The sequence below is a fragment of the Lepidochelys kempii genome, chromosome 6, assembly GCF_965140265.1.
Source record: "Lepidochelys kempii isolate rLepKem1 chromosome 6, rLepKem1.hap2, whole genome shotgun sequence".
Lineage (NCBI taxonomy): Eukaryota > Metazoa > Chordata > Testudines > Cheloniidae > Lepidochelys > Lepidochelys kempii.
Window position 1 is genome coordinate 67,746,004 of NC_133261.1, and position 25,559 is coordinate 67,771,562.

Genomic DNA, 25,559 nt, shown 5'->3' on the forward strand with positions numbered 1-25,559 from the left:
TACTTAGTTTATCTCGTCTGAAGTATTCAGTTCAAATGCAGTTCAGTGTACAACTAGGACTTTTGTTTCCTATTTAAAGCTCAAACTCTGATAAATAAAGATTAGCGTTCACCTTGCAGACCACCTCAGGCTAAACTTAGAGTACCACTGGCAAAAGTTGTGGGGTTTTTTTGTCTCTTATATCTAATTTACACTTAGGGATTTTTTTTAATCTTATTTTATTAGTTTATGCAAGACATCCCATATCTTGCAACAGAATAGTAGTCCTTTTGGATGAGTAAATAAGATAATGGAAGGATGCATGTAAAAAAAATAGAACTACTGTGTTTTCCGTACTAAATTAAAATAAAGTTTGCATAGACTTATTACTGGATAAATAATTAGGTAAATGAGTTTTTTAACTCTATTGCTGGTTTAAATTTAGTCCAGCTTTGTCGTAACCATAAATTACTACGTAATAGCTTTTGCATATTCTTCCTTCAAATCTGTAAGTAGTGTTTTGAGAATCGAGATGGGTAAGCTTGCAAGTATTCTCACCTTAGCATCCCAACCTCGGCTTCAGTGAATCATAAAACATCAAAATGCAGAACTGGAAAGGACCTTGATAGGTCATCTAGTCCAGTCCCCTGCACTGAGGCAGGACTAAGTATTATCTAGACCATCCATGACAGGTGTTTGTCTACTCTGTTTTTATAAACCTCTAATGACAAAGATTCCACAACTTCCATAGGTAATTTGTTCCTGTGCTTAATTTGCCCTTACAGTTAGGAGGTTTTTCCTACTGTCCTACCTAAATCTCCCTTGCTGCAGTTTAAACTAGGGCTGTCAAGTGGTTAAAAAATTAATTGCAATTAATCATGCTGTGAAACAATAATAGAATACTATTTATTTAAATATTTGTGGATGTTTTCTACATTTTCAAATATATTAATTTCATTTACACCACAGAATACAAAGTGTACAGTGCTCACTTTATATTTATTTTTATTACAAATATTTTTCACTTTAAAAACTAAAAGAAATAGTACTGTATTTTTAAATTCAACCAATACAAGTACTATAGTGTAATTTCTTTATCATGCAAGTTGGACTTACAAATGTAGAATTATGTACAAAAAAACCCTGCATTCAAAAAAAAAAAAAAAAAAGTAAAACTTTAGAGCCTATAAATTTAATCAGTCCTACTTCTTGTTCAGCCAATCACTCAGACAAACAATTCTGTTTACATTTGCAGAAGATAATGCAATTGAAATATCTGAAAATGTAGAAGTACATCCAAAATATTTAATAAATTTCAATTGGTATTCTATTGTTTAACAGTGCGATTAATCACAATTAATTTTGAGTTAATCGCGTGAGTTAACTGCGATTAATCGACTGCCCTAGTTTAAACCCATTACTACTTGTCCTGTCTTCAGTGGATGAGAACAACCTTTTACATACTTGAAGACTGTTATCATGTCCCCCCTCAGTCTTCTCTTGTCCAGAATAAACAAACCCAGTTTTTTCAGTCTTTCCTCATAGGTCATGTTTTCTAGACCTTTAATTGTTTTTGTTGCTTTCCTTGACTTTTTCCAGTTTGTGCACATCTTTCCTGAAGCACAGTGCCCAGAACTGGACACAGTATTCAAGTTGAGGCCTTATCAGTGCTGAGTAGAATGGAAGAATTACTTCTGGTGTCTTGCTTATAAAACTACTGCAAATATATCCCAGAATGAGTTTTTTACAACAGTTTTATACTGATGACTCGTATTTAGTTTGTGATCTACTATGAGCCTCAGATCCTTTTCTGCAGCACTCCTTCCAAGGCTGTCATTTCCCATTTTGTATGTGTGCTATTGATTATTCCTTCCTAAGTGGAATACTTTGCATTTGTCCTTATGGAATTTCATCTTATTTATTTCAGACCATTTCTACAGTTTTTCAAGATCATTTTGAATTCTAATCCTGTCCTCCAAAGTGCTTGCAATCCCTCCCAGCATGGTATCATGCACAAACTTTAAGTGTACTCTGTATGCCATTATCAAAATAATTTATGAAGATATTGAATAGAATCGGACTCAGGACTGATTCCTACGGGACCTCACTTCATATGCCCTTCCAGCTTGGCTGTGAACCATTGATAACTACTCTCTGAGTACAGTTTTCCCACTAGTTGTGCACTAACCTTATAGTACGTTTGGCTAGGCTATATTTCCCTAGTTTGCTTATGAGAATGTCGGGTGAGACAGTACTAACATCAAGATATATCACATCTACTGCTTCCTGCCTAGCCACAAAGCTTGTTACCCTGTGTAAAAAGGGATATTAGGTTGGTATAACATGATTTGTTCTTGACAAATTCATGTTGACTATTACTTATCACCTTATATCTTCCAGGTGCTTACAAACTGACTGACTGATTATTTGCTCCATTACCTTTCCAGGTACCAAAGTTAAGCTGACTGGTCTAAAATTTCCATGGTTGTCCATATTCTCCTTTTTATAGATAGATAGTATGTTCTCTTCAGCCAGGTATTTTATTAGACCCTGCTGACTTGAAGACATCTAACTTGCCTAAGTAATTCTTAGCTTGCTTTTCCCCTATTTTAGCCTCAGATCCTACCCAGTTTACCTAGATGTTTGCTATGATAGCTGTCCAGTCACTGCTAACCTTTTTGGTGAAAACAGAAAACAAAAAGGAATTTAACACTTTAGCCCTTGCTACATTTTCTGTTGTTGTCTTTTCCTCCTCGCTGAGTAATGGACTTACTCTGTCCTGGGGTCTTCCCCTTGCTTCTAATGTATTTGTAAAATGTTTTCATGTTATCCTTTATGTCCCTAGCTAGTTTAATCTCGTTTTGTGCCTTGGGCTTTCTAATTTTGCCCCAACATGCTTGTGGTGTTTGTTTATAGTCATCTTTTGGTTAAGCTAAGGTGGTCTGTTACCATGCCTCTTATCTTTCCTATGCATGGGGGTAGTTTCCTCTTATTCCAATATCTCTCTAAAAAACTGCCAACTCTTCGGAATGTTTCTGTCTTAGACTTGGTTCCCCTGGGATCTTACCTATCAATTCTCTGAGTTTCCTAAAGTCTGCCTTCTTGAAGTCCATTATGTTTGTTGTGCTGTTTTCATGTGCACTAACACAAGAAAGATCCAAATAGAAAGCGTGCACAAAACCCCCCCAAAAAGAAGAGGAGTACTTGTGGCACCTTAGAGACTAACCAATTTATTTGAGCATAAGCTTTCGTAGCTCACTTCATTGGAAAGCTTATGCTCAGATAAATTGGTTAGTCTCTAAGGTGCCACAAGTACTTCTTTTCTTTTTGCGAATACAGACTAACACGGTTGTTACTCTAAAACCCCCTCAGTAAATAGAGAAACAATTCTACATTTATGGTTTCTTTTTAAGTTACTGCCCTTTTCTAGTAAAGTATCATCACTAAATCCATATTTTCTACATTTTTATACTATATCAGATCAATACAATATCACAGTCTGAGTTTCATGTGAACATATAAATCCCATTACATGTTCCCAAATGTAAGCAGCACACACACAAAAAACATTCTCTAAGAACTGTTGTGGATTTGGTTGATTGGTTTTTTTTTTTTAAGTTGACTCTAATGCTGGGAAAAAGTGCTGGGTTAACAGCTCTGGAGACTGAAGTTCTGTATTTATTTACAGAATGGGTGTGCAGGATGCGCTGCCCCACTTTGTCTAGCCAATATACCTCAGTCCGAACTGGAGGGATCATCTCTAGGTATGAGAGAGGGATTTATTCTCTTCTCTTTCAATCTGTCATAGAATCTTCTATGAATTACAATGAATGGTATCAATTAGTACCATCTGTTGGTGATTTTTTGACTTGAACGCTGTTAAATATAAATTGGACTAGGTCAACCAAACCACTTCACATAGTGTAGGTCATTGAATTGAGAAATACTATACTTTAAACACACAAGTACAAATGGACTCCTGTTATAATTAACTATTGTAAAATAATGGCACACTAAAGATCATTAATGTGTTCATCTATAGGTCTCAATTTAAAGGAGAAATATATTTCTTCACACATAGAAATAACTGGCTTCCAATAAATCAATCAAATAAAATACATTAATAATCTAAATTGCTTTATAAGCCACATGTAAATCTGACTAGATTGTTGCAACTTGATTGGCCAATATACTGAGCATTAATTTTGTGACAGAGTCCAATGAAATCCAAACTCATAGCATACTACATGTATAGTGGCACCCAACACACAATATGGAGGACAAATAGCAAAATAAAACCCTAACTAGGCAGTATTTTTGAATTATTTTTCCATATAAAAGATTTGGCTTATAACAGCAACTATTTTGGGACATAGCACTTCTGGGGTATTTAATGATTGCCTGGGGTTAATACCTGAAGTGCATAACTCTTACTGGTTGGCTATTAATCCTCAGGAAATTCCCTCTACCTTTGTTGCTTAAACTCAGGGCTTGTCTACATTGAACACTCAAGAAAGGTAAGGCGAATCAAGTAAAGATGTAAAGTCAATGTGCATAAATTAAATTGTGTTAACTTCTCTTCCCTCTTCCTCTGCCCTACTCCCATCCCTTTGCTTTCTTCAGGACTAAAGTGGCCTAAAATACCTGTAACTTAATCCTCCTCCTCCTCTTTAATTTACACACATTGGTTTCCTAACTTTAGTTGTGTTCCCTTCGTGTTCCTGTGTAGACATGTCCTCAGATTCCTTCTGAAGTGAAGCTGTTGAGGGGAAGGAGGGAGGAGAAGATGCTTATGTTTTGGTGCTTTGCTTCATTCATAACAAAAACCTATGTCTGTTCTAAATTACTGTTTGCTTTAATATAATCTGGGTTTTATTTATAAACTGATATTTTGTTTGGAAATTTGTCAGTCATTTTTGTGTTTAAAAGAGAATTTTTTTTTTTTTTAATAAAAGACCTTCATGTAGTTAGAGCTTATTTGTATACTCTCTCTCTAGATATATACACGCACACACTGTATATGCAGGAAAGTTTGCCCTCAAACATTTATGTGGGACATCTGATGAATATCATTCCCTTTTAGCCAACCTCATAGTTGGAATTTTCTGAAACTCATAAGCAGATGAAATTCTCATGTTTTGTAAAGTTCTTGCAGCTCTCACTAGGTCTGTCTCATTGAATATTTCATCTTTCAGGTTTATCTCAGTTCTCATTGCTTAATACTAAAGCCTTACAAGTCTGCTTTCTTCTCATGATGCTGGGGTCAATTTTAAATTTGACCTGCTACCTGGATTTTCACAAGAGAAATGTGAACTTCTATGTCTCTCCCCTAAGTATTAATTTCATACAAAATGTGAGCCTCTGGAGACTGTTATAAAGCACTTGCAGTATCATGTCTAGTATTTGGTATAATTAATAACATTCTGCACATCTGTATCTATTTATACAACATGAGTTACTTAAATCTCTCAAATACTATTGAGAGTTGGACAGGTAGTATTGTTCTTGTTTACTCATAGGTACACTGGGATTCTGAAAGATTGACTTGCCCTCGATGTCACAGCAAGTCAGTGTCAAAGTCAAGAATAGGCCCAGGAGTCCTGAGTCAGTTCTCTGCTCTTGCCAATAGTTGATACTTCCTCCCCAAATATGTCAAAATAATTTATTATTTCTGTGTTCTAGCTTCTGACTTTAAGAGGCTCTGTGCTGGAAGATGCTATCCCTTCAACTTCAAAGCATTGCACAGCCAGAGGACTTCCCTTAAAAGAAGTTCTTGAACATATAGTTCCTGAGCTGAATATCCATTGCCTCAGATTGGCTTTCAACACTCCTAAAGTCACAGAGCAGCTTATGAAACTGGATGAACAAGGGGTAAGTCCCAAGTTAAAGAATAAGAAAGACTCTTCAGTGTTATAAAATTAAATTGGGAGACCTGCATTGAACTTCAAAATTATCTGTTCGTCTTGTATAGCAGCAGTTTACTTCAGTATTTTAGTTCAAATGGGCATTTGCACAATGTTGGAAGTTGAAATGACTGTCTTTTTCATCAAGTCTTCCAGTATTTTTGGAATTCTTAAAATTAAACTCACCATGTTGAATTGTTAAATGTTTACTGTTATGAGGTAAACAGTGACTGAAGGAAAAAATTCTGATTTTGCCTGCTAACTTTTTATTAGACATTACTCATGTAAAATCTGAATTCAAATTAATTTTCTTGCTAGTTGGGGATTTGTTTCATCACAATAGATCATAATTAAGACTTTGCATAGCTCAGTAAAATGAAAATTGTGCACGTGCATTCACTTACTCTCTCACACAGTTCTCTGGCCAAAGTGGAAGGGACATTGTCAAAGAAGATTAAACCTTAAAAATTAACTTTAATGGAAGTTGTTCCATTTAATCACTCTTATTTTAAGGATTCCAGCCCTCATTTTTTTTAAAACTGCTCTTTTGGTGCTATTGTACTGAAAAGAGAAAAATCTCCCAAGGTACTGAATTCTTCACTGCTGTGCATTGTACTCAGTGCAATGCATGTTACTTCTGCAAGGGTTTTTTTCCTTAAACAAGAAGTAGAATGACAATTTTAAAAGGACATTTTCAAAACTGACTCTCTATGCTTTCTGCAGTTCTGATTAATAGAAGTCTTAAAGTGTTGATCGAGATCAGATATTGGCTCACTACTAATTTCCTGGAAAAACTTGCCTGTTTGGTGAGGTAATTAACATCAGATGATGGTTTGTTGAGCGTCGGCTGGTCTCTACCGTGTTTAGACTGGCCATCAGAAAATCTTTTGTGAGGGTGGCTTTCATCACTGCATTTCACTAACCAGAAGGTACATGTTTGCATATCTGACATGCACTTATCCTACAAGTTTGACTATGCAGAGGAAACACTCTTAAAGAACTACAGTCACTGGTAAACCACTTGTTTTATTTTTAAAGACTGTTGTCACTGCATATGCAGCCTAGAAGCCCATCTGTCCCTCTTCCTTCAATTTCTACTCTCTTAATGATTCTGGGTTTAGCAGAAAGAGCTGATACAGTTTTGGACTGCATGGTCTCCTCCTTTTGTTGCTGAAGTTTGGCCTTGCAAGGCACTGCTAGTCTAGTCCTCATGGAAATTGGCTTTCTAGTGGTTTCCTGAAACTCAGCAATGCCAGGGAGTTCATCACACAAGTGTGAACATATAGAGGTGAAACCATTCAAAGAGCCACAATTACTGTTAAATAACTTTTCTTAAATGGTTTTGGGTGGCTTTTTCGAAGGTACAAAGCACAGTCAGGCCTCTCACTTTCATTGATTGCCAATGGGAGCTGAGGACTTAACACCTGTGCCTTTGAAAATTTCCCACTTTGTAGACTGCCAACCTAAAGACTAGCTTTTTGATTAATTTAGAACTTTAATGGTCCAGATGTGATTGGTGGGTGTCATATCCTTTGTCCTACAACATCTGTGTGGGTAGCTGTAAAAAACAAACAAACAAAAAAACCATAGTAATTGGCAGTGCAACTAACACTTAAAAAGGAATGCCATGTAATGTAACTGTTAAGAATACAGAATATTATTTTATATAAGATATTAGTAAAATAAGCCAAATTATAATTTATTTACCTCTTGCATAGAAAAAAATTTGTAAAATGCATTGCAAAATAACTGTTTTAAGTAGAGAAGAGACAAGCCCAGAATCTTAACATCAAGGATTGTTTTTACTGATGTGAAACAAGTGGTACACATCCTTCGTCCACAAGGTGGTTTAAATTAATCTCATAGAATCGGTCATCTTATGTTGTGCATTGCAGATTGAATTTAAAAGGAACAATATGCCCCTTAGGTCTCTTGAGTTACGTGTGATATCAATCCATTTTGTACATTTCATTTTATTTTACTAAATAGTTGTTGATCCCTGCAAAAACTTTAAATTGTTGCAAAGAGATGTATTATTGCATAGGTTTCAGATGAATCTGATTTAGAATATGATACCAAGAGTTTGAGATCACCCCATGTTGATTTTGTTTCATTTAAAAGGTAAATTCAAGGTCTTGTATAACCTTATTTAGAATCTTGAAATAAAATTTCTCTAGGGAAGAAAATACCATTAAGTTTGTTAAAAGGCACGATTGAAAAATGTAGACTTTCTTTTCTTTTAAAAATGCTTTTTGAAATCAAGGACATGAGGAATCAGGGATGTGGAAAAGGTTAGGAATTGGAGTAGGTCTTTTGAGGTCAGTACAGACAGTGAAATATGTTGACTTCTTGTGCTCCTGAAAAACTTACTGCTATATTTGTAAGACTTGATTCAGATATGTATTTGGGAGTTATATAGTTGAGCAGAGTAAAAATATTGCCCTTTCATGCCTAGGGGAATGTAGATAAAATAATTCCACTTCTAATCACAAAATTATCCACATATGGTGGAGATTATTTGTCTGCTTACCCGGGAACCCCTTCTGAAGACTGCAGCTAACATGGGATTCTGAGTATTTTGATATGAATACTTTTGCAGAGGTAAAGCCAAGTGTTATTTCTGTAGAATATAAAACTACTTGTGTTGGGAGATAGTCATAGAAATGTAGTGCTGGAAGGGACCTCATGAGGTCACCTATTCAATTCCCGCACACGGAGGCAGGACCAAGTATTCCTTAAACCATCTTTGAGAGGTGTTGTTCTTAAAAACCTCCAATGATGGATATGCCACAATCTCCCTTGGCAATTTATTCCAGTGCTTAACTATTCTTATAGTTAGAGATTTTTTCCTAATATCTAACCTAACTCAACTTTGCTGCAGATTAAGCTGATTACTATTTGTCTTACTTTCAGTGGACAGGAGGACAATTGGTCACTGTCCTCTTTGAGGCAGCCCTTAATGTATTATGAAGGCTATGATCAGGTAACCCCCACCCAGGCTTTTTTTCTCAAGACTAAATATGCCCAGTTTTTTTGTCTGTCCTCATTGGTCAGGTTTTCTGAACCTTTTATCATTTGTTGTTCTCATCTGGAGACTCTTGAATTTATCTACATCTTTCTTAGTGTTGCACCCAAAACTGAACACAATACGCTAGTTTAAGGCCTAACCAGTGTTGACTAGAGTGGAATAATTACCTCCTATGTCTTACATATGACATGCTGGTTAATACCCCAAGGTATGAGCCAGTTTTGTAACTGCATCACATTGGTGGCTCATGTGCAATTTGTGATCCACTAGAACCCCCATATCCCTTTCTGCAATACTGCTGCCTAGCCAGTTATTTTACATGTTGTAATTGTGCATTTGATCTGTTCTTCCTTAGTATAGTACTTTGGGAAGTTTGTCTTGTTGATTTCAGACCAATTCTCCAAGGTCCTTTTGAATGTTAATTCTGTCCTCCAAAACCCTTGCAACCCCTGCCAGCTGTTGGCATCCACAAATCTTCTCCTCATAATCCAAGTAATTAATTAATAGTACTGGATCCACGATTGACCCCTGTGGGACCCCACTAGATACGTTCTCCTAGTTTGATAGTGAAGTATTTAGAATACTTGTTGAATATGTTTTTTCAGTGGGTTCATAGATACTTAGGTCAGAAGGGACCATTATGATAATCTAGTCTGACCTCCTGCACAATGCAGGCCACAGAATTTCACCCACCACTCCTGTAAAAAACCTCACACCTATATCTGTGCTATTGAAGTCCTCAAATCGTAGTTTAAAGACTTCAAGGAGCAGAGAATCCTCCAGCAAGTGACCCATGCCCCATGCTACAGAGGAAGGCGAAAAACCTCCAGGGCCTCTTCCAATCTGCCCTGGAGGAATATTCCTTCCCGACCCCAAATATGTCGATCAGCTAAACCCTGAGCATATGGGCAAGATTCATCAGCCAGATACTACAGAAAATTCTTTCCTAGGTAACTCAGATCCCACCCCATCTAATATCCTATTACAGGCCATTGGGCCTATTACCAAAACCATGTTATCCCATCATACCATCTCCTCCATAAACTTATTTAGTTTAATCTTAAAGCCAGATAGATCTTTTGCCCCCACTGCTTCCCTTGGAAGGCTATTCCAAAACTTCACTCCTCTGATGGTTAGAAACCTTCGTCTAATTTCTAGTCTAAATTTCCTGGTGGCCAGTTTATATCCATTTGTTCTCGTGTCCACATTGGTACTGAGCTTAAATAATTCCTCTCCCTCTCCGGTATTTATCCCTCTGATATATTTATAGAGAGCAATCATATCTCCCCTCAACCTTCTTTTAGTTAGGCTAAACAAGCCAAGCTCCTTGAGTCTCCTTTCATAAGACAAGTTTTCCATTCCTCGGATCATCCTAGTAGCCCTTCTCTGTACCTGTTCCAGTTTGAATTCATCCTTCTTAAACATGGGAGACCAGAACTTCACACAGTATTCCAGGTGAGGTCTCACCAGTGCCTTGTATAATGGTACTAAAACCTCCTTATCCCTACTGGAAATACCTTTCCTAATGCATCCCAAGACCGCATTAGCTTTTTTCACGGCCATATCACATTGGCGGCTCATAGTCATCCTATGATCAACCAATACTCCAAGGTCCTTTTCCTCCTCCGTTATTTCTAATTGATGCATCCCTAGCTTATAACTAAAATTCTTATTAATCCCTAAATGCATGACCTTACACTTCTCACTATTAAATTTCATCTTATTACTATTACTCCAGTTTACAAGGTCATCCAGATCCTCCTGTAGGATATCCCTGTCCTTCTCTAAATTGGCAATACCTCCCAGCTTTGTATCATCCACAAACTTTATTAGCACAGTCCCACTTTTTGTGCCGAGGTCAGTAATAAAAAGATTAAATAAGATTGGTCCCAAAACTGATCCTTGAGGAACTCCACTGGTAACCTCCCTCCAGCCTGACAGTTCACCTTTCAGTAGGACCCGTTGTAGTCTCCCCTTTAACCAATTCCTTATCCACCTTTCAATTTTCCTATTGATCCCCATCTTATCCAACTTAACTAATAATTCCCCATGTGGCACGGTATCAAACGCCGTACTGGAATCTAGGTAAATTAGATCCACTGCGTTTCCTTTGTCTAAAAAATCTGTTACTTTCTCAAAGAAGGAGATCAGGTTGGTTTGGCATGATCTACCTTTTTTAAAACCATGTTGTATTTTGTCCCATTTACCATTGACCTCAATGTCCTTAACTACCTTCTCCTTCAAAATTTTTTCCAAGACCTTGCATACTACAGATGTCAAACTAACAGGCCTTTAATTACCCGGATCACCTTTTTTCCCTTTCTTAAAAATAGGAACTATGTTAGCAATTCTCCAATCATACGGTACAACCCCTGAGTTTACAGTTCATTAAAAATTCTTGCTAATGGGCTTGCAATTTCATGTGCCAATTCCTTTAATATTCTTGGATGAAGATTATCTGGGCCCCCCGATTTAGTCCCATTAAGCTGTTTGAGTTTTGCTTCTACCTCAAATATGGTAATATCTATCTCCATATCCTCATTCCCATTTGTCATGCTGCCATTATCCCTAAGATCCTCTTTAGTCTTATTAAAGACTGAGGCAAAGTATTTGTTTAGATATTAGGCCATGCCTAGATTATCCTTGGGATGCAGGCTTCCGATAGCTTCTGCAGCTTTAATTTAAAATAATCCCAGGCCTCCTCTACCTTTAGATCCATAAATTCTTCAGTCCAATCCACTTCCCTAACTAATTTCCTTAATTTTTGAAAGTCAGCCCTTTTGAAATAAAAAACCCTAGTTGCAGATTTATTTTTGTTAATCCTTCCATTCAGTTTGAACTGAATTAGCTCATGATCACTTGAGCCAAGATTATCCCCTACAACCATTTCTTCTATGAGGTCCTCACTATTCACCAAAACCAAATCTAAAATGGCATCCCCTCTAGTTGGTTCAGCAACTATTTGATGAAGGAATCCATCAGCTATCGCATCTAGGAAAATCTGAGCCCTATTATTATTACTAGCACTCGTCCTCCAGTCTATATCTGGGAAGTTAGTCTCCCATGATCACACAGTTTCCATTAGTATTTACTTTATTAAAAACATTAAAAGGGGCTCTATCCATATCCAAATTAGATCCCAGCAGTCTATAGTACACCCCAAGCACTATCCCAGGGGATGCTCTAATAGTTTTCTTCCCCAGTGTAATTTTTGCCCAGACGGACTCAGTCTTATCCATTTCATCGCTTCTTATTTCTTTACATTCTACCTCATCTTTGATATACAGTGCTACTCCCCCACCTTTACCTTTATTTCGGTCTTTCCTAAACAGCACATACCCTTCAATACCTGTAGCCCAGTCATGTCTACTATTCCACCATGTTTCTGTTATCCCTATAATATCTGGTTTCACTTCCTGCACCAGTAGCTCAAGTTCCTCCATTTTGTTACCTAGGCTCCTCGCATTGGTGTACAAACATCTTAATTTTTGCTGTTTGGCCTCGCTCACATTCTGTACCCGATTAGGCACGGTCATTCTACAGCCAGTATAACCTATTAGACTGGTATCTACACTGCCCTTCCTCCTACCCACGGCTGTATCCTCTCTTAGTTCGTGTTCTTTCCTCTCAATGCTAAAATCCGGCGTGGAGATTACCTGGACATCTCCCAACCATCTCCCCCAAATTCCTAGTTTAAAGCTCTCTTAATCAGTTGTGCCAGCCTCCATCCTAGAAGTCTATTTCCTTCACTACTCAGATGAAGTCCATCCCGAGAGAACTGTCCTCTGTCCATGAATGCCTCCCAGTGGCCATACATCCCAAAGCCCTGCTTATAGCACCACTGCCTAAGCCATCTGTTGATAGTCATAATCTTGTCACACCTTTGTTGCCCTTCTCTAGGAACAGGCAGAATCCCACTAAAGATCACCTGAGCCTCAATTTCCTCAAGCATCTTCCCCAGCCGAGCATAGTCTCCCTTAATACTTTCCAGCGAGAATCTAGCCGTATCATTTGTTCCCACATGAAGGAGAATCAGGGGATTCTTTCCTGCTCCCTTTAGAATCCTTTTCAACCTCAGGTCTACATCCTGTATCTTAGCACCTGGAAGACAGCACACCCTCCAATGCTCTCGATCAGCTCTGGTTACAGGCCTATCTATTCTTCTCAGTAAAGAGTCCCCAATCACATAGACCTGCCTTTTCCTGGTGACAGTGCTATTCTCCAGTCTATCCCCTGCTCCCTCTGGCTGCAAGTTCTTTCCATTCCTATTCTCCCTTGTAATCCTCTTTAACCCATCCTATATCCTCCTGGGGCTCATATTTGGTGTAATCTCCATTAACTCTTCCCCTTTTCCTATAGGACTAACCGCTCTTCTCTTCTTCCTTGCCCTTCCACCTTCAGTGACTACCTGCTGAGCCCCGTCTTCATTTTCCAACTCTGCAAACCTGTTCCTGAGCTCTATTTCTCCTTCACTAGCCCGTCTTTTCCTCTGCCTGGTTCTTTTAGTCACGTGCTTCCATTGACCACTTTCCTCACCCAGTCTCCCCTCAGAATTCCCCAGTCCTGCTTCCATCTGCAAGTCTGAGCTTTTCCCTTCAGATACCTCATGACTTTGTTCCATAATCTGCTCAAACCCCTTCCTAAACTCAACCAGACTTTCCACCTGCATCTCCAAACCTCGGATCTTTTCCTCCATCGGCTCTATCAGACGGCATTTCATACAGACAAAACTCTTACCAGGTGCCCCCTCCAGGATCACGTACATACCACAGCTTCCACATCCAGTCATCCTCATTGTGTCTTCCACGACATGGGTCTCTCCCACTGCTGCCTCTGTATCTGTCATAGCCTTCCCACCTAAATCCTGTTAATCTGGTGTTAGCCGACGGCCAAGGATGTTTGGTGAGGTGCCAGCTATGCCCCTTTATACCATCCGTGACTTTAACCGCTAGGACGCACTGTCCCTTCGCGGCGGGCAGCCCGGGCTAGGCTGACGGATGCCCCAAGGTCCTAACCACCCGTGACTTTAACTGCTAGAGCTCAGAGCTCCTTCGCAGCGGGCAGCCAGGATTGACTGACAGGTGCCCCAAGAGTTTGCCCCGTGGAGGCGGCACAACTCAACGCTAGGCTCTTAGTACTCTCACCTAATGGCCAGGCTTTAGAGCCAAAACGGCTGAGGTTCTTTAATTGTGTTGGCTGCTTTACAGTAAACCAGAGAAAACAAGTCAGGCTTATGCATAAATGGTTACCAAAATTTATTAAGCTAGATTCTAATCATGTGGTTACAAAATTGCTAGTGCCTACTTATTTAAATGTAGAGATGTTACACACACAAACAAGTTACAAAACTGAAGCCACAATCCCAAAGAAAGAAAACAAAGTATAGAGCTCTATTTCAAAATATGTGTACACTAAAGATAGGAGATCAGGTGTGGGTGCTTCTTACCCTCCTTGCATCTCTCGATTCCAGCGGTGCCAAGCCAGGATCGGTCACTCAATTCCGCGGAAAGACGAATAAGGGACAAGGCGTAGGGACCCTCTTAGCTGCAGAAGCCTTGGGAGGCTGTCACTTATCTGACCAGCAGATAGATAGTGAAAGCACTCAAAAATCATGGTGCTGTAGGTCCCCTACTTATACCTCTGTACTCCTTTATTCTCTTTCTCCTTTCTTATGCCAAATTGAGGCTGGTCTGTTGGGGTGACGCCAGCTTTCGCAAGAGTAGTTTACACTTGCAAAGGAGAGAAACAATAAGTGTCGACTACTGGACATTTCTTTTATCAGGGTAAATATTTTCCCAACTAGGATGTTGGTGTGTGTGCATCACGCTATTTAGTTGGGGCTAAGAGCCATGTCTGTCACAGGGCCTCTGCCTGCTGTGAGCTTAATCCTTGTATCTGTTCCCAGAGGCACATTGTAGCAGCACACCTGTGCTTTCACAGCTTCAAAGGCTGTGCTGGAATATATGTTAAGTGCCTTGTTCCTGCTTCCTCCTGTGTTTCCAGCAATGCTGGTCTGACGGGGGGGAGGGGCGGCTGTCTGGCTACATCTGGGAAACACAAATCACACCAAAACACCACCACCCACAGCAAAAAAAAAAAAAAAAAAAAAAAACCACAAGACAAACTCCCCTGTTTACAGCTCTGTTTGCTAGCTCCTGTGCCGCTGCCTGACTGGCTGGCTACTTTTTAGGACCCCTTCTCCTCCAACAGAGCTCCAACATTATAGTTGTTTCATCTAGCCCACAATTCCTTAGTTTCCTTAAGAGAAAGTCACATGGGACTGTGACAAAAGCTTTACTAAAATCAAGATAAATAATGTCTACTGTTTCCCTTCTCTCCACTAGACCAGTAACCCGATCAAAGAAGGAAAGTAGGTTGATTTGGCATGATTTCCTCTTGAGAAATCCATGTTGACTATTATTTATCAGTCTATTATCCTCTAGGTTCTTCCAAATTGATTAATAATTTGTTCCACTATCTTTCCAGGTATCAAATTAAGGGTGGCTGGTCTATAATTCCTCAGGTACTTTTTGTTCCTCTTTTTAAAGATATGTACTTAGATTGCCCTTCTTCAGTTCTCTGAAATGTCACCAGTCCTCCATGAGTTCTCAAAGATAATCAAAGTTCTCTGTTACCTCAGGGTGAAATCCTGCCCCTATTGACGTCATTGTGACTTTTGCCATTGACTTCAATGGGACTAGAATTTCACACTTTAATTTCTGTACAGAACTTTGAATGTAAGTAGTACTAAAAACAGCCTTGTGAGGTAAACTAGTACACCGGACCCTCGCTAGAATGAGGGATTTGGGATTCATGCCAAGTACCATGTTATAGCAGGGACTGCATTAAAATGAAATTATTGTGTACAGTAAATGTCACATCCATAAAGTATAGAAAATCTTAGAAAATAAACTCCTACTTTGAAGGAAACAATAAACGAGAAAAAAAGTGTTGCTTTATTAGATTTAAAGTAGACATTACAATAAACTAGTCTAGTTTTTCTTTAAAAAGTTGGTGAGTTGCTTTTGCTTCTTGCTGCTGTGCCGCTTCCACTTAGCAAACTGCAAAAGACTATGTAGCTGCATAATTTTTATAGGCTCAACGTCTTGCTTCTCAAATCATCTCAAAGCAGTCTCTGAGCCAGCTATAGTCACAGTTGACGTTGGAACGACGTCCATTTCATCTTCCTCCTCTTCTTCCACGGCGAAGGCCAATTCTTCAGCTTCTGGAATGTTGTTTAGTCGTACTGCCTGAAGAATTTGGTCATCTATTAGACTTTCAGCAATGGGACAAAATTCTTCTGCTTCATCATCGCCTCTTATCCAGGACTTAATATTTTGTGGCAGAGCAGTTACCCTGAGCCTGAACAGTTGCTGGCACAGCTCCTGCTTCCACTCCATGTCTGTTCTTCCAACTTCCTCCTCTGTAAATCCAGGAGCGGGTGACCAAATGACTCTCAGTCCCACCATCCAACAGCAGTTTATCGTTTCAGCGTGTAATAAATTCCAGGAATCGCTGCCAATGTAAAAAGTCTTTTATAGTCAACTTCTTCAGAAAATCGGTAACAGACAACTCGCTTTCTATCATTTTTCGTACTAAGTTCCTTCGATAGTGCTGCTTAAAAATGGCGATAACACCTTGATCAAGTGGCTTTTTGCAAGTCATGTTTTTAGGTAAGTATTCAACGCATACTTTATCGTCACGGGTTCTGAGTCGGCCAGAGGATGCGCTGGACGGTTGTCTAGCAAAAGAACGGCCTTTTCTTCTAAGGGTTTTGCCTGCAAATGCTTTCGCACAAAGGGACAAATTCGGTAAAGGACCATTGTTCAAAGATCTCTCTTGTCGTCCAGGAATTTTTGGACTTCTTGTATGAAAATGGCAGGCAATTTATATTTACGTGATGAAAGCACCAAGGCATGCAAGACTTTCCAATGCACAATGGTTTTAATTTATGCTTGCCTGTTACTTTATTGTTTTGTGTGAATGCAAGGCGATCTTTTGCCTGTTTATATCCTTCTTTCTTACCTTCATCTGTTCTGACAGGGTTTTATCGAGCAACATTTTATACTAAATTCCTGTTTCGTCTGCATTGTAAACTGGTTCCTCCGAGTAACCCTCTGCCTGTAAAATTTCCCTCAGCTTTGCTGGGTACGACTGCATGGCGTCGGCATCAGCAGAGCCTTTTTCTCCCGAAACTGCAATCTGAGAGATTCGGTGTCTTTTCTGAAATCGCCATAGCCAACCTGAACTCACCTTAAAATTGCTGAATTCGCCATTAAGTTCCCAGCTGAATTTTTCTGTTTGCGCTATAAGCGGACTAGAGATCGGAATGCCTTTCTGCAGTTCTTGTACAAACCGCGGGTACACCGCAGAATCAAGATCGGCATCATTTGCTAAACGGGCTCGTTTTCTTTGAAGGCCATGCTCTTCATCCAGGTTATGAATGTAAATTCTGAGCTTGTCAGCATTCTTTAGCCATCCACAAAAGGTGGACTCGTTAATGCCAATGTCGCTGCTAATCTTTACCTGGGTTTCACCATTTCTAAGTTGTTCGATAGCATCCAATTTTTCCTGCATCAAGTAAGCCTTCCTTTTTCCCAACATTTTTGACATCTTTCTAAAGATAAATACTGTACCTATAAATTTTTATTCCATTACATCTGTATGGCATTCTAGGCCTACAGCAATTGTCTTAGGGCTTGTCTACAGTACCATGCAGGGTCAATCTAAGATACGCAACTTCAGCTACGTGAATAGCTGATGCTTTCCCATCGACTGCACTTGCGCTCCTCATTCTGGTGGAGTACTGGAGTCGACAGGAGAGCGCTCAGCCGTCATTTTATCGCGTCTGTACTCAAAATTGTGCTGTACAGTACTTAAATTTGGGATCCATGGCCGCGACCGCATTATATCCGAATTTGCATTATAAAGATGTGCGTTCTAGCAAGGGTCTGGTATAACATTATCCCTATTTTGCTCTTGGGGACACTGAAGCAGAGAAGGTAAAGTGACTTGTCCAAGTTCACATGGCAAGTCAGTAACTAATCTGAAATTAAAACTCAGGAGTTTTTGATTCCTGATTGTATGCTTGGATCATTAGACCATATTGCCACTATAAAAATAAAACTAGTGTATAACTCCAAGTAATGTGCACATTCAAATTTGCTCTCTTAAAAATGAGAACATTGAAATTAATATTTGCTACTCCCTGAACTTAAGCTGCATCTGTCACAAATTATCCATTTTGGCCTTGATGTTTTAGAATTAAGAAAGAGGGTGGGGGACAGAGGCATATCATAGAATCATAGAATATCAGGGTTGGAAGGGACCTCAGGAGGTCATCTAGTCCAACCCCCTGCTTAAAGCAGGACCAATCCCCAATTTTTGCCCCAGATCCCTAAATGGCCCCCTCAAGGATTGAACTCACAACCCTGGGTTTAGCAGGCCAATGCTCAAACCACTGAGCTATCCCTCCCCCCCCCACATATTCACTGTGCCACATTATATAATCCTCTATGATTAAGTTGTGAGCTCCCTAAATTAACTATCATAACACTGGCAAAGAGTCCTGTGACACCTTATAGACTATAGACCTTCTGTTAGTCTCTAAGGTGCCACAGGTCTCTTTGCCACTTTTACAGATCCAGACTAACACGGCGACCCCTCTGCTACTGATCATAACACTATCGCTATTGGAGCATCATCTCTTCCTAAGAAAATAGCATCCAATCATATTTGGAGACTTTTATATTGTGTACGCAGATGGTTGTTCTGAATTCAGGTTTTGCAATTTTTAGTGAATTGGAGTGTGGGAGTTTAGGTAGATTATGACAATCATAATTCAGTACATTAATTCACACATGCTCAGTAGCTATTGTTCAACACTGAGTATCTGAGCTGTTCCTAATTTGTTTATCCAAAACGTTTTATCACAGGGCTTAATAGTCCACATTATTGGTTGTCTTTATAATTTAACATTTAAAGAGGGAAGTTTCAGTCGTAGCAGTGAGAAAAGCTTTGGAAATCAGCCAAAAATAGAAAGGACATGACCTGTTTGCAAGTAAGGCACAGAGCAGATTATTTCTATTTGAAGTTTTGGTAGTCTGGCTAAGTGTCTCCTTCATGAGAACTATGGAACGATTAAATAACTGTCATCACATGTTATTGAAGACATTTGAAGAGTGACATGCAAGCTATGGTTAAATCTTGCTGATTCTATTTTCAGAACGTCTCCAATATGGCCTTTTTTATCCAGTCACCTAAAACTGTCATTCAAGTTCTTAACTCACATCTCAATTACCGCAGCATACTTCTCTCTAGCCTAACCAAATGCAGTCTTGTCCCACTCATATCCATTCAGAATGCTGCTTCAAAGATCATTTTCCTAGCCATTCACTTTGACCAGGTCATCCGTCTCTTTACATCCCTTCGCTGGTTCCACCTTCTCTATCACCTCAAACATAAGCTGCTTTTCTTAAGGCTCTTCACAGCCTATCCCCAACCTACCTGTCATCTCTCATTTGATAGTGAGATGTTGACTCCCACCTCCAATCAGCCCATGATGCCAGCCTCCATTGCCCACTTGTTATATTTTCAAACCAGCACCTTTGTTCTTTTTCCCATGCTGCCCATCATGCTTGGGAATAGCTAAACTAACTCATTATCCTCATTCAAAACCCTCCTCAAAACTTGCTTTCTTCCATGGAGCCTACAAAAAAAACTAACAGTTAGTCTGCTGGTGTGCTGAGACAACTGCCTATCATGCTGACTAATATTCTCTCATTGTTTCCTTGTGCTCCCCATCTGTCTTATTCTTAGATTGTAAGCACTTTGGGACAGGGACAGTCTTTTTTTTTGTTCTGCACAAAGCCTAGCTTAATGGGGTCCTGGTGCATGACCAGGGCTACTAGGTGCTATGGTAATATGAATAATAGTAGTCTCCTCTTCTGCCTTCAGTACTCCCCGAAAGTGCCTTATCAATAGTACAATGCTGAAAAAGAGGAGAAAACCTTCCTAACCCCCCCCAGTGATAAAAGCAAGTAGACAAATTTTTAATTTTGAGTGTCCCATCTTAACGTGCATAACTACCAGTAATATTGATGATAATGACTCTTGTAGAGAATGGGTCATAGAGGACTTGAGTTCTACTCCTGGCTCTGACATTGACCTGTTATGTGACCAATGGGAAATGGCTTTTTCTTTTTTCTGTGCCACTGTTGCAAATTTAACCCTTCTAATCCCTAGTTCACATGGATGGTTTTTGTGAGACTTAATGGGCTATATACAAGTTAAAAAAATAGAAAGGAGTTGTTTACCCAGGTTTTAAAGGCTGACAATGCGAAACTTACTGAGAACCAACACTTAATTTTTAGTTTGTCTTTCCTGTATATGTTTGTTGAATTGTAAACGATAACCCTGTCACTAACAAAATCCATAAAACAGGTTTGTCTGATTCCAAATGTGTCTGGAGAACTGAACAAGCTGTTCCTTTGTTGAACCAGCAGACACACCCACAATCTGAACTTCAAAATCACTCTCTAGCAGGATCCAGTTGAATCTTCAAGAAAAGTACTCAGTTCTTCAATCCACTCTCCAGAAGAGCCTGGGACTTAGCTTTCACCCCAACCAAAGCTTCTTTTCATATCCTCAGATGACTTTTCCTGTTGGGGGAGCTTCTGAAATGTGGGTCCCACGAATTTCCTTAGCAGCTGGCATAATGCCAGCCTAATCTTCTCTGGCACAAGTCCAGTACATTTGAAGAGAGACTCCTCTCTCCTCCTCTTCACTCCAGCAGGAAGCTGGCAGAAGCAGTTAAGCTGACCATTTACTTCCTTTCTTCCATTACTCCTGGGGGAATTTGGCACCAAAAAATTAAAAATTTTACACACAATATTTTGAAATTCTGCATGTTTTATTTGTCAAAATAACACAATATAATCAGGCCAGTTTCAGTTATTTTGGTAATTTGTTTCAAAATACCTGTCAGCATCTGTGTCTGTAACAATACAGACAACAAAAGAGATTCAGGAAATGTTTTTTGACAAATAGGTTCCTTACTAGGGATATTAATATAGAACTTTGAGTAATAATTCATTTAAACTACAATAGAGAAACCTATTTCCCACACCCCTCAGAAGCAGTGCAAAGGCTTAGGGGAGTCACAAGTAACAGAAGAGCTGAGGGAGGGGAGTAATTGCTTGAAAAAATCCTGGGAGTGAACCAGGAGTGTTGTTGGGGGTGGAAGAGGTATGGAACACGATTTTTTTATGGAGGGGAGGGATTGTTAGGGAGTAGAGGAACCTCCCCCATGCAAACCCTGGCTGACCTCTAGCCTCTCCCATTTGGTCAGGCATATCTGCCCCTGTCCCCATGTGTCCCTGCATCCCTCCTCCCTCGATCCCCATGTGTGTCTGCACCCCCACTCAGCCACCCCTCCTCCCCCATCCTCATGTGTCCCTGCACCTTCACTTAGCCACCTCTCCTCCCCCACATCCCCATGTTCCCTTCACCTCCACTCAGACACCACCCCAAGTCGTCATGTGGCCCTGCACATCCACTCCCATTGAGCCCCTAGCTCAAAGCTGTCACCCCACTAGCCAGTGTGCCCTGGCCCAATCTGCCCCACGCTAGCCCTTCTGAACCCTAATCTGTGACCCCCAGCAGACCTATGTGCCCTGCTCTGTCCATCCCCCCATATCTTATGTCTATTCATCTGGCCCCACAGGCAGGATGCTGTGAGGAATGAAGCCTCTCCTCCATATCTGATGCTGACTACTCTGGCCCAGGAGCCAGCTGCCCTCTGTGTTGGTGCCACAGCAACCCCTGGTGGGCAAAAGGTGTAACTGCTGTGCCTCTCCGGCAGAATCTGTTTTCTGCAGAGAAAATAAAATCTGTGGGGGACATGAATTCTGCCCTTGTGCAGTGGGGCAGAATTCCCCCAGGAGTATTCCATTAACTAATCTGCTTCACTATCCCCCATAATGTACATGAAATAAACAAAATACACAATAGGCTGGGATTTTCAAAATCATTAAGTGTTGGCCAGCTCCCATTGAAGTCTGTGAGAACATAGGCTACTGATGAGCACTTTTAAATGTAATATATTAAGTAAAAACAGTGGGAAAACTGTTCTTGTGTCATTTCAATGTTCAGGAAAATGCTGAAAATAATTTATATTGTGTATGCCCCCGTCTCTTTAGCATCTTGCGAGATATTTGCACAGAAATTGATTGTTACTTAAGTTATATGAACCTGAATTGAGTATATTCCACCTATTTTGATTTAATTGTAAAGAAAAGATACTGCACTTATGTTTGCACATTAAATGATAGTCATCAAGACTTGGCAGATTTTCAATCAGGAGAAAAATTGTCATTCTATTGCATTTCCTTGTTCTCTTAGAGACATTCCTTTAGGACAGTCCACATTCAGGACCAGAAAAAACAGTTTGTTCACTATCTACAAGGTGGAACATAGTAAAGCAATAGAAATCACTGAGTGACAAATCCATTGTACTAGCATTCTACTTCTCAAGAAGGTTAACTAGGTTCTGTCCATTATTTTCTTTCAGGAGCATGCTCTTTCAAATGAAAATTAATTTCCTGTTTCAATGTAACAGACAAAGACAGTCCTTACTATATAACAGAGCTTTAAAAATCTACACTAAATCTAATTTGGTTATGGACTCTTGCTCGATACTTTTATGTTTAGTGAAGTCACTCTTACTGAACTTTACTTCATTGTGGGGTTGTTGTGTCAATGTTAGATGTGAAGAAATAAATCTCAAATGGATGGGGAACTCAGTCTTTTCCTCACAATTTAGAGTAAAAAGTCATTTAATCTCCTTGCAAGCTCACAAGTTTGGTTCTCTGGAGCTGTGGCAAAAGAGCCAGTTATCTCAAATAAAGACGTAATATTTAATTACTTTCAAGGCTATTATTTTGTATTTGTGTTATCATCACACCTCAGAGCCCCAGTCTGCACCAGAATCCCACTGTGCTAGGAGCTCTACAAACACACAATAAAAAGTCCCTGCCCCAAAGAGTTCACAATCTAAGTATAAGACAGGAGACAACATGAATACAGACAAATGGGAGAGTACAAGGATGCAACGATACGATATTGGTCAGCATAATAGACAATGGTCTCAGCGCACCAGCAGCCTTACTGTTGTCAAGTTTTTTGTAGGCTTTGTGGGAAAGGAGAAAAAATTGATCCAAACCCTCCTGCCTGTCTCCTATAGAACAAAACAAAACAAAACTACTTCGTGTGCCCTGGAGCTTCTAAATAAAAAGTCTTTTATGCTCTAAAATTTTCATTGTAGGTGAAAATGTTAGGGCTTTTCCCACATTGTTAAAATTTGAAAAATAATTAATACTGAGTAAGAAGAAAGAAGCTAATTTTATTTATTAAATAACTACAGTATTTAAGAGGGGGAGAAATTGATTAATAATAATATTGCTTCTGCAGTTATGTAGAAATTCTTTTTATTTAGAAAGGTTTTAAAATAGGAAATAAAATACCATTGTTACGAAGGTGTTAGGTACTTCTGGTATTTTTACCAGCACAATATAGTAGCATTGATCCTAAATCAACCTACGTTATCTTACTAGTAGCTGTTAGAATCTGGTAGGGGATATTACCTAAGGTGTAAATATTATTTTCATTTAAATCACGTCTAATTGCTAAATTTTTTGCCAAAAATATGAACTCAGTGACAATTCAGACATTGACAGTGCTAGAGAGTTTAATATTTAATCATCCTGATTGTCAAATGGAAAAAGAAAAGCAAAAATTGCCAGAGAGAGAAATTTTATGTTAAAGCTTCTAAATTGATAAATTATAGCTTAAAAATAATTGACAGTGACCCTTAAAAGAAATAGCTAAAAAAAATGCTAAAAAAATTTCTTTGTGTAATTGTGTTTTGCTGCTTGTCTGAAAATTAGTCATAGGAAAGCTCTTCTAATGCAAATGACCCATTCCTACAGTGGTGGACTGGTATCACCCAGTCAAATTTCATGTGTCTTCTGATCTTTCCTCTAGCTCAAGGAAACACGCTACTCATGGACATTCACAACAGTGATAAGCAAATACTATGAGCTACTCTTCTACATAAGGAAGCAGTGTGATCTTAATGATAGTGCATAAGGCTGGGAATCAGTCTGGTTCCTATCCTGCCTCTGCCTAGACTTTTTGTGTGGCCTTTAATAAGTCACTTGGCCTTCCTGTGCCTCAGTTTCTTCATCTGCAAAAGGAGGAGGATAATGTTTATTTCCCTGTGGAAAGCAATTTGAGATCTTCAGGTGAAAAGTACCTAGTCATCTCAAGGTCCCTGGTTCAATCCCGGGCTTTCACAGCCCTTCATTTTTATTAACAGTGAGGGAAATTAACTATTGGAGCTATGTACCAAGGATTGGGGTGGATTCTCCACTGGCAATTTTTAAATTGAGGTTGGATGTTTTTCTAAAAGATATGATTTAGGAATTATTTTGGGGAAGTTCTGTGGCCTGTGTTATACAGAAGGTCAAACTAGATGATCACAGTGGTTCTTTCTGGCATTAGAATCTATGAATCACAATGCTCATCATCCTTAAGGCAAAGATGGTAGAAAACAGCGGGGATATCAGCAAGAAAGTTATACAAATGATTAGGTATTTTTTGAGTCTGTAAACTAGGGGACTAACTAAATGACTGAAGAAAATCAGGCAGAATAAATGCTATATAACCTGAAAGATATATACATCTTGAATCTTTATTTCTGTTTGTAGTTAAGCTATCAGCTGAAAGTGGGGATCATGTATTGCAAAGGTGGACAGAGCACTGAAGAGGAAATGTACAACAATGAGTCAGCAGGGCCAGCCTTTGAAGAGTTTCTTCAGCTCTTAGGAGAACGAGTTCGACTCAAGGGGTTTGAAAAGTACCGGGCTCAGCTGGACACCAAGAGTAAGACAACCCTCTTATTATTTTTTAGACTAATAAGTATAACTTATGAGAGGAGTGTCAGTTACTGAACAGATTTCTTCAAAAATCACATTCTTGGCTATAAAGAAACAGCTGTTCAATATCAAAGGACGAGTAAAAACAAAGCAAACATGTAAATTGAACTATGTCAACATGGCCTTTTATAGGTTTGATAACAAACATTTCACTTTTACATTGAACCAAAACTCCGGTGCAAAGGTGTTCAAAAATTTGAGGTAAAAAATGAGTAGCCTCTGGAATCAATATTAATATAACAGGGCAATGAACTATATTACATTAATTGCATTGAGCATGCCTTATTAACTTTTGTTAATTTTTAATGATAATCTTAATGATCTGTTACTGCCAGAAGAAGAATATGCTGAAATGGCTTTGCAGACCCAGGTTCATACTCTTGACCTTAGTAAATTGATCTGTTAATTTTATGCTGTGTCCAACCTATGTAACTACCTTCCCTAGGTATTTTTGTCCTGTCCCTTACTACTGAATTTATTCTGTTCTCCTCAGCGACTTCTGCTGAGTTGGCCTATGTAAATTAAACTATTTATGACAACTATGCCACCAGTTTCCACCATAAAATATGTTGGAATGGTGATCTTGTTTTATGTGGCAATATTTGTAAAAGAAATATTCTGCCTTTTGTATGAAGGAGGCATAATACAGTTAGT

At 39.2% G+C, this 25,559-nt stretch overlaps 1 protein-coding gene across 11 annotated transcripts in view; it reads left to right on the top strand.

Moving 5' to 3' along the window:
- SIPA1L1 (signal induced proliferation associated 1 like 1) overlaps positions 1–25,559 on the top strand; it is a 381,605-nt gene that overhangs the window by 252,428 nt on the left and 103,618 nt on the right. For all 11 annotated transcript variants that reach the window (XM_073348513.1, XM_073348511.1, XM_073348520.1 and 8 more), the window contains 2 exons: positions 5,662–5,850; positions 24,678–24,852. In XM_073348513.1, coding sequence (XP_073204614.1) covers positions 5,662–5,850; positions 24,678–24,852 — 364 coding nt within the window. The remainder of the gene's footprint in view (positions 1–5,661; positions 5,851–24,677; positions 24,853–25,559) is intronic.